The sequence below is a fragment of the Ailuropoda melanoleuca genome, chromosome 9 (assembly GCF_002007445.2).
Source record: "Ailuropoda melanoleuca isolate Jingjing chromosome 9, ASM200744v2, whole genome shotgun sequence".
NCBI classification, from domain to species: Eukaryota; Metazoa; Chordata; class Mammalia; order Carnivora; family Ursidae; genus Ailuropoda; species Ailuropoda melanoleuca.
Window position 1 is genome coordinate 85,136,339 of NC_048226.1, and position 13,448 is coordinate 85,149,786.

The following is a 13,448-nucleotide window of genomic DNA, read 5'->3' on the forward strand; positions in this document are numbered from 1 at the left end:
TAATATAATTCTTAACTCTGAACCTTTGGGTGAAATAATTCTATAATTCATCTGGTAAGAAGCCTCCTTCCTTTTACTTAAAGAATGAGATTAATTTTATCATATAACCAGAAAATTTTATTATAAAACTATTATAATTACAGTGTATAATTACAGGAACTAAATAGGAGGTCCAAGGAAAAAAGCAAGTATACATAAGAATATGATCTAATAAGGAAAAATTTCAATCAGAGGGCAAAAGAGGAAATATTCAGTAGATAGTAGTGAAAGTATGATTAAATATGCAAATAAAATAAATTAATTAAAGATGATTCTCAGTTCACACCAAATATCAAAATACATCGCAGATGTATTCATAGTTAAAAGTGAAAAACTGTGAAAGAAAAGAACTAGCATAAAATGTAGGGGAAAATCTGTTCTAAGCGTAGGGAAGACTTTTTAAATTTTTTCTAACAGAGGAAGAAACCAAAAACGAAAAGAATGATAGATTTGTCCTAATTTTAAAACAGCAATGTCAATAATCAACAGAAACAAAAGAAATCCTTAAACTAAGGATTAAGCTGAGGAAAATATTTTTTAACATAAATGAGAAGGTATTTTGTTTTATAATTTAAGAAAGCTGGGGCGCCTGAGTGGCTCAGTCAGTTAAGCGTCTGACTCGATTTCAGCTCGGGACATGGTCTCAGGGTCATGGATTGAGCCCTGAGTCAGCTCCACAGTCAGCACTGGAGTCCACTTGAGATCGCCCTCTGTTCCTCCCCCTGCTCGCTCGCTTTCTCTCTCTCTCAAACAGATAACTAAATAAAATCTTTAAAAAAAAAAAAAAAGATTGCTTACAAATAAATAAGAAAGTAAAATAAGTGCTCCAATGGAAAAGCTGGCAAAATCTTGAACCATTTGTTTACCAAAGAGGAAATACAAATGACTGATACACATGACAAGTTTTTTTTATCAGCTTTTTAAAATTTGCTTTTTAATTTACATTCTTAATGTAAATTGAAACAAGAGTGAGGATGCTTTTCACTTATGAAATCATGTTAGTGGTGAAGGAACATAAATGAGTAAGCCAGCTCATAGGGTATAAATTGCAGCAACCTGTCTGGAGGGCTGTTCAGTAATTTACCAAAACCCATGCAAATGTTTATAGCATCAGATTGATTAATTTAGCTTAATGGAAAAAAAAGTGGTATACACTGAAAGTTATTATGCAAGGGTATTTTCCATGATGTTATTTAAAATAGGAAACATTGGAAATGTCTTAACAATAGGGGCTTGGATAAATACATTATAATACACCCATAAAATTCTGTACAGTCACCAAAATGGCTCTAAATGAAGACTGACAAATAGTGACGAGTACATGGAACAGTTAGAACTGTAGTACATTGCTTGCGGGAGTATAAAGTGATATCTCTACTCCAGAAAAGGATCTGGAAGTTTCTCATGAAACTAAACATACTCAGATTGTACAGTTCAGAAGTTCCAATACTAGGCATTTTCTTAAGAGAAATGGAAACACAACTCCACAAGAAGCCTTGAACAAGATCATAGTTTTATCTGTAATCTCCCCAAACTGGAAACAGCCTAGGTGTATGTCAACAGAATAGATAAACTGGCATATGTACACACAGTAATACTCCTCAGCGGTAACAAGGAACAGCATGTCGATACACACAATGACGTTACACTTATGTCTGTGTGTGGAAAAACAATTGAAGTAAGAATTTGAAGACTTTAAGATTAGCAGTAGGAACTACCTACCCCTATAAACAAATCTTTCAGTGACTCTGTTTTCTTTACTCTAAATTTGTGCTCCTTAACCTGGGGACGTTGAGATCAGACTAAGGAGGTTGTAGGAGGTGAGCTCAGTGAATCCAGGAACACGCTTTTTTCAAGAAGGTTTGAGCATATAGTGGGAGAGGGGGAAAGGGGTCTTATTTATGTTCAACATAGATAATGAATCTACTTGAAACAAAATTCTAGTGGGACATGTCAAAATAATTACAAAGCTGAAAGGAGAGTTCTCTCTTCTTCATGTTGCTATAAGCCTTTGGAATCCTTGAGCTCTTCCTATACCCAGACATAAAGAATATTTGGAAAAAATATATAAACTATTCAAGTGCAAATCAATGTTTTCTTAAGGCAAAATGAAATATCTCCACGGTTGACTTTTTTTTTTTCACCTGTTTTATCCTGGAGTGTTAGATACCATTGATTGTGAGATTCACTGTTTTCTTTAACAACAAATTAAACTCTGCTGTCAAACTGTGATGGGTGGCCACACCAGCCTCCTGTTGGTTTCTAATTTCTTTCATCTATTCCAAGAGATCTGGCAGTTTCTCCTGCCTTCGTTGACATTGGTGTGTGCTAAGAAGTATCTTGCCTTTTATGTAGTTACCAAACAAAAATAACTTCATCTTCTTGAAGGTATTTTTCTTTCTTTGGATGCGTAAAGCATTTGGTTATTGTTTTGCAAGAAAATATAGAAGTGTAGTCATTCATCCAACTATGGATATTTACTTCACTAATATCAAATATGCACCCTGCCTCTCTGTTTTGGTTCCTTTATTATTTACAAAGTGCTTTTTGTTTCAGTGCCAGATCTTAGTATAATCATTTGAAGACATTTAAAATGGCAAAGTCAATAGGCACAGTGCACATAATTCAGTTGAAGGAATGACATGAACAACTGTGATCAAGAGATGTTAAAACTGGAAAGAAAATATCTGCATGTTAGATTCAAAATCTCAGAGTAGAAAAAAATACTCATTTGGAGTCAGACTGTATCATTTTTTCTCAAAAATTTTCTATAGGCTCATCAGGCGTTACATTGCCTCTTGCCTAGAACCTTTCTTGACACTCATGGTTCTTCATTTTACTTTTGATTCTGTCAGTTGCCCAGGAGAGAAATAGGACTCATCAGTAATCCTTACAATTACTGCTGGTTTTTAATGAAATGTGTTTTATTAAATAACAGACTAGAGCAAGAATGTTACAGAACTGAGAGACCTGGGTTCTGTCACCGCTTCCCATTCTGACTTAGGAGCTCAGTGTTCTCCCCTGTTATATTAAACTGCTGGGTTAGATCGATAATTTTTCAGTGCTAGTTATGCTTTAGAACCCACCTGGACAGCTTTTTAAATAATATGCACACTATAAGATTTGCTGTGGTAGGATATAAACCTGCTAATATAATAACAGCAGCAACAGCAGCATACATTTATCGACTGCTTTGCTTACATCTATTCCAGGCACTATCTACATGTCCCCATGGAACATGTAAGGAACCCTCACAGTAGCTCTTGGGGCTGACTGCTGTAAATCTCATTTTGCAGAGAAGGCCAGCAGAAACACGGATAAAGTTAAATGATTTGGCTAAGTTCAAACAGCTCACCAGTGGCGGAGCCAAATTTAAATCGAGGGATTCCAGCTCTTAGAAATCAAATATGAAAGTGTCACAAGGGAAAGAAAAAGTCCCTAAAACTTCTACCAGGCAATCAGATATTAGGGTAATGATATACTCCTTGGGAGTTGAGCCAAAAGCTTATGGACCCAAAGTTCCGATTTTAGGGAGCATCTTAGAATTTTACAAGTCAAGAGGACAGATAACAGAGAAAGGTTTTGATTTTACTCGTCCTCCCATCACATCTGTGAAGCTGTTTGTGTTTCCCTAATGCAGCTGTAGCAGGGGAGAAAGTGCATAGTTGTCCAAGGTCACGTATCTCATAGGCGATTTTCCTGATATGGTTATTTGTTGTACTTGACAACATGGGATTTAAGTCCAGAAGCATTCCCTGAGCTAAAGTCTCCTTGATTCCTTGAATCAGATTTAGCTAGAAACCAGATGCACAGGGACGGCTGAAGTGTTTGAAGAAAAATCTGTCAATCAGCGGTAAGGGGGAAGTGAGTTTCAAAGAAAAATTCAAAATGTTCTGAGCGGTGTTTGGTGAGCCAGTTAGAATACCTTTATACCCTTTTCATCTTTTTGTTGAAAATAAACTTGCCCTTTCTAAGAGAAGTCAGCATTTCATGTTGTTACACATCAGCCGTGCTGAGGGATCGGAGGTTGGTAGAGATTAAAGAGTATTGAAACAGCAACTCTGTTATTTTGAAAATAAGCCAGAGGATTAACTTAATCTGTTGCCGAGAAATAGTGAAAGAGGAATCAGATCGTACTTCAAATTTTTAATTCTTTTGCCGTGTCATCTAGCAGGCTAGAAAAAACTGAACTTGTGAGGGAAGTTGGCCATTCACTCAACCCTCCAACCATTATTAGAAAGTTAAGTAAGAGGTTTTCGAGTAAATGTTTTGCTCTTTCCTCATTGGCAGGGAAAAGCCTGTGGCTGTCGTGGAGCCTGTGATTTTAAGGTCTTTCTCTTGTTTAGATATTGCTTGGATGACCGAAAAGCATTAGAAAGAGATGGGGGATTTTCTGAGCTTCAGTCTCGTCTTATCCGTTATGAAACCCAAACCACCTGCACCAGAGAAAGTTTTCCGGTCCCCACGGTGTTGAGCCCTCTTCCATCACCTGCCGTCTTGTCAGAGCCTGGAAGTGTCCCTGATGGAGAAGCGTTACAAAGCGAACTCCGAACTGAAGTATCTCGATTGAAAAGAAGATCAAAAGATCTGAACGGCCTTTATCCACAAAAAAGGTGATCTATTAAGTGCATAAAAATAGTCTCTTGACAGAAAGTGTGTTAGTCCCTAATCTTTTTTTTCAAATTAGTCTTTCCTATTTTTAAGTAGCTTACTGCATAGATCATAGATTAATTCCTTCATATCAGGAATTTTGTTTTTCTTTGAGCAGTAATGATTATGCTTATAAGTTATAAAAAGAAATGACTTGGAAAAAACACAATTTCTTACTTTCTGTACTAATACACAGTCCATTAGCACGATGGGGTATCAAGTTGTGAAGCCGTGGAACACCCGAGTCCTGATCCAATAGATTAAGTAGTGGAGCTGCTTTGTTGAAGAGGGTGTTCGGGGATGGCAGCTTTCCTACTGGCTCTTCTGCCTTCTTGCACTGCTTTCTGCCTGCCTTGGCCTCTTAAGCATTGTTTCTGTGAGATATAGCTTTAAACACTATACAATATTATATGAAACTTTTCCAGATCCTTTTCTTGCTAGCTAAGTGAAATGTCCATATACTGGAACAGAAGTTTTCGTAAACACTCTCATTTCCGTTGAATTTATATATCCTTAGGACCTTTGTCAAATTTAGGTCTTTAGCATCTAAAGCAACTCTTAAATTCTTATGTATGTAAATCTTTCAAGAAGTTTAAAATATTGTTAGAATGAGGTTTTTAAATCTTTTTTTTTGAGCAGTTAAAAATATTAGAATACTATTTCCCTGATACAGAATAACTAAATTGTTTTTATGCAACTTTGCAAATTCATGGTACTTTTTATACGTGATAATACTAAACAGCAAATCCGTTAAGGTTTCTGATACTGTATTTTGTAGCAATATTTCTTATTTGTGACTTGTGACTAATAAAAAGGCATGTGTTCCAGAAGAGAAAGTACACTGTGGGCTGTGAGTTAGCAGAATTGAAGGATATGAGACCCGATCTTATAAAAGGAAAAATAAACATTTTAGAAAGATTGAAATATGAGCCAATTTTATAGTTTTATTGTATTTAACACTTATTTTGCCCAGGTAATTGCATAGGTACAGTAAGTATAGGTTGCGGTGTCTTTGTCAAAATTATTTTCATAGAAAAGTATAAGTATTTAACGGATGATTATTAAATGTACAGACTTCACCACCTAGAGTGCCAGAGCTGATTGATATGAGAAATTACAAATTGTTGGGGAGGGCGACAGTGATACCGCTTGTTGCTTTTCCGATTAGCTGAAATTCTAGTTATTCCTTGCTTTGTATGTTTTAGTCACTCATGAAGAACAGAGCAACTTTATAGTATGATGTGACATTACTTATTTAAAGCAGTAGTAGCAAGAAATTTTGTTTGCTTTTCATGGATTTATGTTTCAGTGGATGTAGTGGTCACATTTAGGACAGAAAAATGCACCTCATTGTTGATTCACTTAATCTGTGTTTTTGATATATTTCTCCACAATAGACTTGTGAAGTCTGAAAGTTCAGATTCTCTTCTTTCTCAAACAAGTGGCAGTACTAATCATCATCCTGATGCAGTGACATCCAGAAAACCCCGAGCAGAGCGATCATTCTCTGTGGCTTGTCCATCACTTCCAGTTCTAAGCCATGAAACTCCTAAAGTCACTACAAAGGCCAGTTCAGGTCAAAAAAGTGTGCATGGATCAAAAATGTCAAGGCAAATTAAGGAATCAAGATCACAGAAACACACACGGGTAAAGATTTATTTCCTGTCTCTTAGTTCTACGTGGGAAGAAATTCCTTCATTTGTTTCATTTAAACTGTATATCTAAAATTTTATGAGTGAAATGAAATGGTATCTATAATGTACTTTAAAACAATCCAGTGTAAGAAGGGTAATGGATAAGTGGGCAGAGGTGTAAATGAAACAAAATTAGCTATAAATTGATCCTCATAGAAACTGGTTGATCTATCAAAATAGGGATTTGTTATAAAATGTTCTCTCTGCTTCCCAGTGTTTGAAATTTTCCATAATAAAAAATAAGTACACCCCCATGTATATCCCTAATGTGTGTAGCTTTTACACCCAGATTTTGATTTAGAACTCATGATTCAAATTCCTCTTAAGATACTCCAGTCATTTCTTCCTAACAGATATCTGGTGATATGTATGACCATGTAAATGTTCCAGATCTCTTTTTTTGTTTTTTCAGTTGTTTTGTCCTAATGAACTTATCTGTCTTTCACATAGTTACATGCTTATGTAATTCACACAACTGAACTCTAAAGATGAAATAATATGTTTGTAACTTTTCCAAGAAATATTAGTCATATGTTGTGTTCTATTCAAGATACTGAAAGAGGTAGTTACGGAAACCCTGAAGAAACACAGCATTACTGAGGCTCATGGGTGTTTCACTGCATGCAGCCACCGTCTCTTTGAGATCTCCAAGTTGTATCTGAAGGTACGGTGTCTTCTCTACTAACAGCAAAATTGAAGTCATGTTCTGACGTTCCTGTTTAACATAAAGTAATGTTTAGTGAGTGTTTTTTACAATGATAGCTTATAACTTGTTGCCAGATATTTTTTTTACATGTAGTTAGAAAAATTGGAGCCAAAATATTTTATATCTGACTTGTTTGATTTTTTTGTCTTCCTATATAGGAAACTACATTTTAACTGGTATCCTCATTATTTCCCTAATAAGTCTTTGACTTAAGTTGATATTAAGCTTCAAACCATGTTTAATCAGTAATTTTAGTATATAGTAAAAAGGCAACTGGAATGGGTATCAGAATACCCCATTTATAATTTTGGGTCCATTATCGGCTAGTTGTGACACACTGGACAGATCAGCCCCTCAGATGATGCTTCTGTAAAACTTAGATGGTTTTAGATTATCTCCAGTTAAGAGTTTTTGACTCCAACCACAGTTTTGTGTGGGTTCCTGGTAAACCTACAGATTGACCACATGCATTCGATTCGCCTTCTTTCTAAAATCTCTCAAGAAAGATGGTATTAAAGTACAAAAACAGGGCACCTGGGTGGCTCAGTCGTTAAGCTTCTGCCTTCGGCTCAGGGCGTGATCCCAGGGTGCTGGGATGAGCCCCACATCGAGCTCCCTGCTCCGCTAGGAGCCTGCTTCTTCCTCTCCCACTCCCCCTGCTTGTGTTCCCTCTCTCACTGGCTGTCTCTCTCTCTGTCAAATAAGTAAATAAAATCTTTAAAAAAATAAAAAATAAAAAAATTAAATTAAATTTTTAAAAAAGTACAAAAACAAAGAAAAGAAGAGAGAAAAAAAATGTTTAAGTCCCTTGTTGAACAAGACAAAGCCCACAGAAGTGTGGTATCACAGCGTTAAAGAAGTTCAAACCTCAGTGCCTGCCCAGGGCGGTGCCAGTGAGAATCAAGCCACTTCAAGTGACATCGTCTCTGAGGTGCTTAAGATTTGAAGACACTGGGTATCATGGAAAGCAGGGGTGTGGTGTCAGGTGGAAGATAGGGGTATTGAATAAAAATCTACAAAGTGAAGTAGGGAGCCCACAATTCCTCTGCAAGTCCTTCTCCCACAGGGGTAACTATGAGGTCTACTGCACGTGCTTCTCTTCCCCCAGCTCTGTGACGGTACAGGAAGTGGTCTCTGGAGAAAAAAGAATTAAAGGCCACAGGAGAAAAACCCATTGGCCTCCTAATAACCCTGCCTTGTAAAGCCACCAGACAGAGCTTCCACTAAGATCTATTTTTCATTTTTATGTATGATTGGACTGCCAAGGATCATCAGACTTTTGAGACTTTTCCAAAAAAGAAATGCCAAAATGTAAAGGAACGAAGGCATCTCTTAGGGGCAGGAAGCTATAGAGGACTTCATAAAAACTATAATTCTCTCAGAAGATAATTGCATCCATAAAGCTGGAACAGGATGCTGTTTCCAGAAACTATACAAAACATGAAAGCTCCTCAAAATTAAAAATACAATAAAATCAATCTAATAGAGAGGCTGAATAGTTGAGATTAAGAAAGTTACTAGAAATTAGAATCAGATGACAAAAAACATGAAACATAGGGTCAGGAAATGGGAGGACTAATCCAGAAGATCTAATATGCTAATAGAAGTTTTAAAAATAGAGAAAAAAGGAGAGCAAAATATCAAAAATTTAACAGTTTTCCAGAACTGAAGAACACAAGTGCCATGATTGAAAGGGCACATAGCTTGTCGATCCCAATGAATGACAGTTCTACAAGCTACCTCATTGTTGAATTCCATACCTCCTGGAATAGAGAGAACACCTCTCAAAAGCTTCTCAGGAAAGAAAGTTTACATATAAAGAACTGAGAATCAGAATGGCATTGGACTTCTCCACATTAAGGTATGTTGTATGCTAGAAGACAGTGGAAAAGAATCTTCCAATCTGAGGGAAACTGATTTACCTAGTATGTTATACCCGGTCACAAATTCAATCAGGTATGAGGATTCGTTAGAGATATTTCAGAAGTGGAAAGTCGAAAAAAATCTGTCATTCGTATACCCTTTGGAAGCATCTGCAAGAGGATGAAGATAGCAGAACAGGGACTGAGGCAAGAAATAAGAACTAACCCAGGGAGCAGTTAGACCAAATCAGAGCAGGCTGTGGGAGAAAGATCGCCACAGGAAAAAATAAGAATAAGAATGAAAATCAGATTTTTTGAAAAACTGCACTGAGAGATTATCCAGTGTATTTGAGTATTTGAAACAAGTTTGCTACAGTTGATCACAGCATTCGGCTGCGATTCTAATTCTAATTCGCAGCATTCTAATTCGGGGACCCAGAATTAGATACATGGCAAACTAAAGCAAGTACATTTAACTACAGGTTAAACAAAATATGAGAAGATAATTATAATAACATTACTTAGCTCAGGACTGACCTGTATTTACGTAGGTATAATAATGCAGACACTGACTATTCACTGATCAAAACTGGTGCAACAGTTACTGAGAGGAAGAAGAGGGAGGTGGCCGGGTTCAGAGACCTGAATCCACTACCTTTGTAACTGATAACCATGTTCATTGTCTAAAATTGCTAAATCAAAAAGCAGCATAAGCGTGTTATTTAGAAACATGAAGGTATAAATAAGGGAAACAGCTGAAAGAACTGAAAGTGGTTCTCTCTCCTTGGGAAGCATAGCTTAGAGGGACAGCAGAGGACTGCTTTTTTAAAATGCAATTAGATTTTTTTAATTTACTTTGTAATCTAATTTGATATAATCATATTTTTTAAAAGTCAGAGATTTCAGTTTTCCTTTCCTATGTCATTCCTTTTGTTGCGGAGTAAAATAACCAAAAAGCGGAGAGAGAAAAGATATTTTATCTGAAACATAAATACAAATACTGTATATTCATTTCCTGTGTACCAAAGCAGTAGTGGATACTCATAATCAAGGATGGGGCTTAGATTTGGTCAGTGCTGCTGGGAATACGAGGTTAGAATGACAGAAGTTTTGGAGCACCTAGGTGGCTCAGTGGTTAAGCATCTGCCTTCGGCTTAGGTCATGATCCCAGCGTCCTGGGATCGAGCCCCGTGTCAGGTGCCCTGCTGTGCAGGGAACCTGCTTCTCCCTCTCCCTCTGCCAATGCCCCTGCTTGTACGCTCTCTTCCTCTCTCTCTCAAATAAATAAATAAAATCTTAAAAAAAAAAAAGGGGGGGGTGCCTGGGTGGCACAGCGGTTAAGCGTCTGCCTTCGGCTCAGGGCGTGATCCTGGCGTTATGGGATCGAGCCCCACATCAGGCTCCTCTACTGTGAGCCTGCTTCTTCCTGTCCCACTCCCCCTGCTTGTGTTCCCTCTCTCACTAGCTGTCACTCTCTCTGTCAAATAAATAAATAAAATCTTTAAAAAAAAAAAAAAAGAATGACAGATACTTATATGTGTGTTTTGTTGTTAGAGTCTCTTGATATTTGGGGATAGAGCTAAATTATAATATTTTGATTTTTTTCGTAGTATTTCCTGAGTCACATGGACACTTGTAGAATGATTTAGGATAATCTCAAGTTTATTTAATAATGACTTGTTCTCTGTAATTTAATGTACAACTTGTGAAACACTTTATTTTGTTATTTTTAGGATCTTAAAACTTCAAGGGGTCTATTTGAAGAAATGAAGAAAGCAGCAAACAACAATGCTGTACAGGTAAATAACTTACTTCCAGGAAACGACATTCAATTAAATTGCTATTTTATTTCAGGGTAGCCACGGTGCCATTATATATGCTGTGTAAGAACTCTCTTTAAAATACTTAGTAATAGACTAATACAAACAGAGTATTTAGGAGTACTTAATAGGCTGCTCTGTTAACAAAAGGGTTTCTAAAGATGATGTTAAGAAAGAGAAACTTCTTTTAAATAATCCAAAGAGCTGGAAAAATTAATCCATTGTGATTAGTTGTTTTCAAAGTTTGGTTTAATTTCTTTCTAATGACCCTTTGAAAACAACTGTAAAAAAAGGTGAGAAAACGGAGCAGAAGCTTTGTGTCCAGTGAGGACAGCTACTGTGCTCTGCACTAGAAATCCGGCTTCAGTTTTCTTTTCCTCAGTTAGAAAATAAAATGTGTTTTTAAGATAAAATGTGTTTCAAGATTTTGACATGTTACTTTCTATTTTAAATTTTCTACCATACTGTTTTAAAGTTTTAATTGTATCTTTTTCTGTCCCTTGTGTTTTCAGTAGAAGTAAACCATATCATATTTTTTCTCCTTCTAGGTGATTGAATGGGTATTAGAAAAGACAAGCAAGAAGTAACACAGAATCATTCTCTTTGGACAATTATAAATTGGGCAGAGCTATTATTTGCTACTTCCTTCCTTAGTTTGAAAATTATAAACCAATTTCAAACTTTATTCAAAGAATAGATATTCCATCTCTAAAGAATTTCATAAATATCCAATATTTATTTAGTTTTGAGGATGCTCAGTTAATGTGTTTTTTAATTGTATACTTATTTTATAGTTTCACTCTATTTTAATTTTTAAGGTTAATATTTTTATATATGTTTTTAAATTTTTACCCTTGGTTATTTAATAATTTTCAATAAATTGAAAATGTTATTTCTTTTCTTCTTGATAAATGTCTTTATTGTTAGGCCTATTTAAATTACTGAATTTCAAGTAATATATTGCCAGTGGCTTTTCTCATGTGACCCAATAGCATACTTAATTGGATAATTCCTGGTGTAGAAAATATTGGTAAAAAAATCCGCACAGGTAGCCATCTTCCCTTGCCCCCACCCCAGAGCCACTGCTGTTGGAGCTATCAATGTTTATTTTGGATTAAAAACGAAGAAAGGGCAGAAATTGTGAAAATAAGATATAGTAAAAATGACTAAGTAGAGACTGCAAGAAAACAAGATCTTTTCCCATGGTAGAAAATCTGGGAAATGCAGAAAATACAAACAGAGTTAAAAAAAAAATTACAACATTGCCTATCTGTATGTAACCACTGTTAATATTTTTTAAAAACATTTTATTCATTTATTTGAGAGAGAGAGAGAGAGTAAGCATGAGTTGGGGGGAGGGAAGGAGAGGGAGAAGTAGACTCCCCGCTGAGCAGGGAGTCCGATTTGGGCTGGATCCCAGGACCTGAGCCAAAGGCAGATGCTTAGCCAACTGAGCCACCCACGCACCCCACCACTGTTGATATTTTAAAAATATACATGGAATTATGTTAAAAATATTTTTAAGTGGGGTCATCCATATGTGTGTATGTGTTTTTAATGCATATATGTATTACTTTATACCCTGCTTTTCACTTAACAATGTATCATGAATTTTATATCATGTATCATTTTAATTACTGCATAATACCGAGGAATCACAAGTTGTTTAATCAATCCCCATTATTGGACGTATAGGCTCACTTTTTCCCTATTATAAATAAAACTGTAATGAATCTTCCTAATACATCACTGATTATTTCCTTAGTATAATTTTTTAGGAGTGGAATTCACGGGTCTTAAGATTGATCTTAATATTTCCAAACTGTCTTTCTGAGAAATTAGTTTGGACACCAACCAGCAGAGTCCCTATTTACTTTTTTGATGACTGAAAATAGGATGATGAGAATTTTATTTAGAATATATAAAGAACCTTCACAGTTTAATAATAAGACATTACCTGAAGTTTTTTTTTTTTAATAGGCAAGGAGTTGAAAAAAACATTTCACAAAGGAAGATACAGGAATGGCAATAAACACATGAAAAGAAGTCCAGTATTATTAATCATCAAGGGAAGGCAAATTAAAACCACAATGAGATGCCTCTAAACACCCACTAAAATGGATACAATTTTAAAACTGATGATATCATGTCTTGGTGACTATGTGGAACATTTGGAAATCTCATGCATTGCTGGTGGAAAAGGATAATGCTATGATCATTTTGGACAATATTTGACTTTCTTATAAAATTCAACTTACACTTAGCATATGACTCAGCCATTCCCCTGTTTACCCAAGGTAAATTAAAACCTATGTCATACAAAAAATTGAAATAAATACTCACACCAGCTTAATTTTTAAAATTTGTTATTTAAATTTAATGTAGCTAACATACACTGTTAGTTTCAGGGGTAGAATTTAGCAATTCATTAGTTGCATATAACACCCAGTGCTCATTATATCAAGTACCCTCCTTAATGCCTATCACCCAACTACCTCATCCCAATACCCACCTCCCCTCCAGTAACCCTCAGATTTTTTCCTATAGTTAAGAGTCTTATGGTTTGCCTCCCTCTCTATTTTCATCTTATTTTATTTTTCCTTCCCTTCCCCTATGTTCATCTGTTTTGTTTCTTAAATTCCACATGAGTGAAATGATGTGATATTTGTTTTTCTCT

General features: G+C 35.8%; 1 protein-coding gene across 5 annotated transcripts in view; it reads left to right on the forward strand.

The window, feature by feature from the left end:
• Positions 1 to 12,118, forward strand: part of MTBP (MDM2 binding protein) — a 76,710-nt gene extending 64,592 nt beyond the window's left edge. For 4 of the 5 annotated variants that reach the window (XM_002925534.4, XM_034668566.1, XM_034668569.1 and 1 more), the window contains 5 exons: positions 4,386 to 4,652; positions 6,087 to 6,336; positions 6,934 to 7,047; positions 10,685 to 10,750; positions 11,320 to 12,118. In XM_002925534.4, the coding sequence (XP_002925580.2) occupies positions 4,386 to 4,652; positions 6,087 to 6,336; positions 6,934 to 7,047; positions 10,685 to 10,750; positions 11,320 to 11,358 (736 nt within the window). In that variant the 3' untranslated portion in view covers positions 11,359 to 12,118. Of the gene's footprint in view, positions 1 to 4,385; positions 4,653 to 6,084; positions 6,337 to 6,933; positions 7,048 to 10,684; positions 10,751 to 11,319 lie in introns of those variants that run through there. The other variant, XM_034668567.1, reaches the window with a different exon arrangement.
• Positions 12,119 to 13,448: the final 1,330 nt, after the last annotated feature.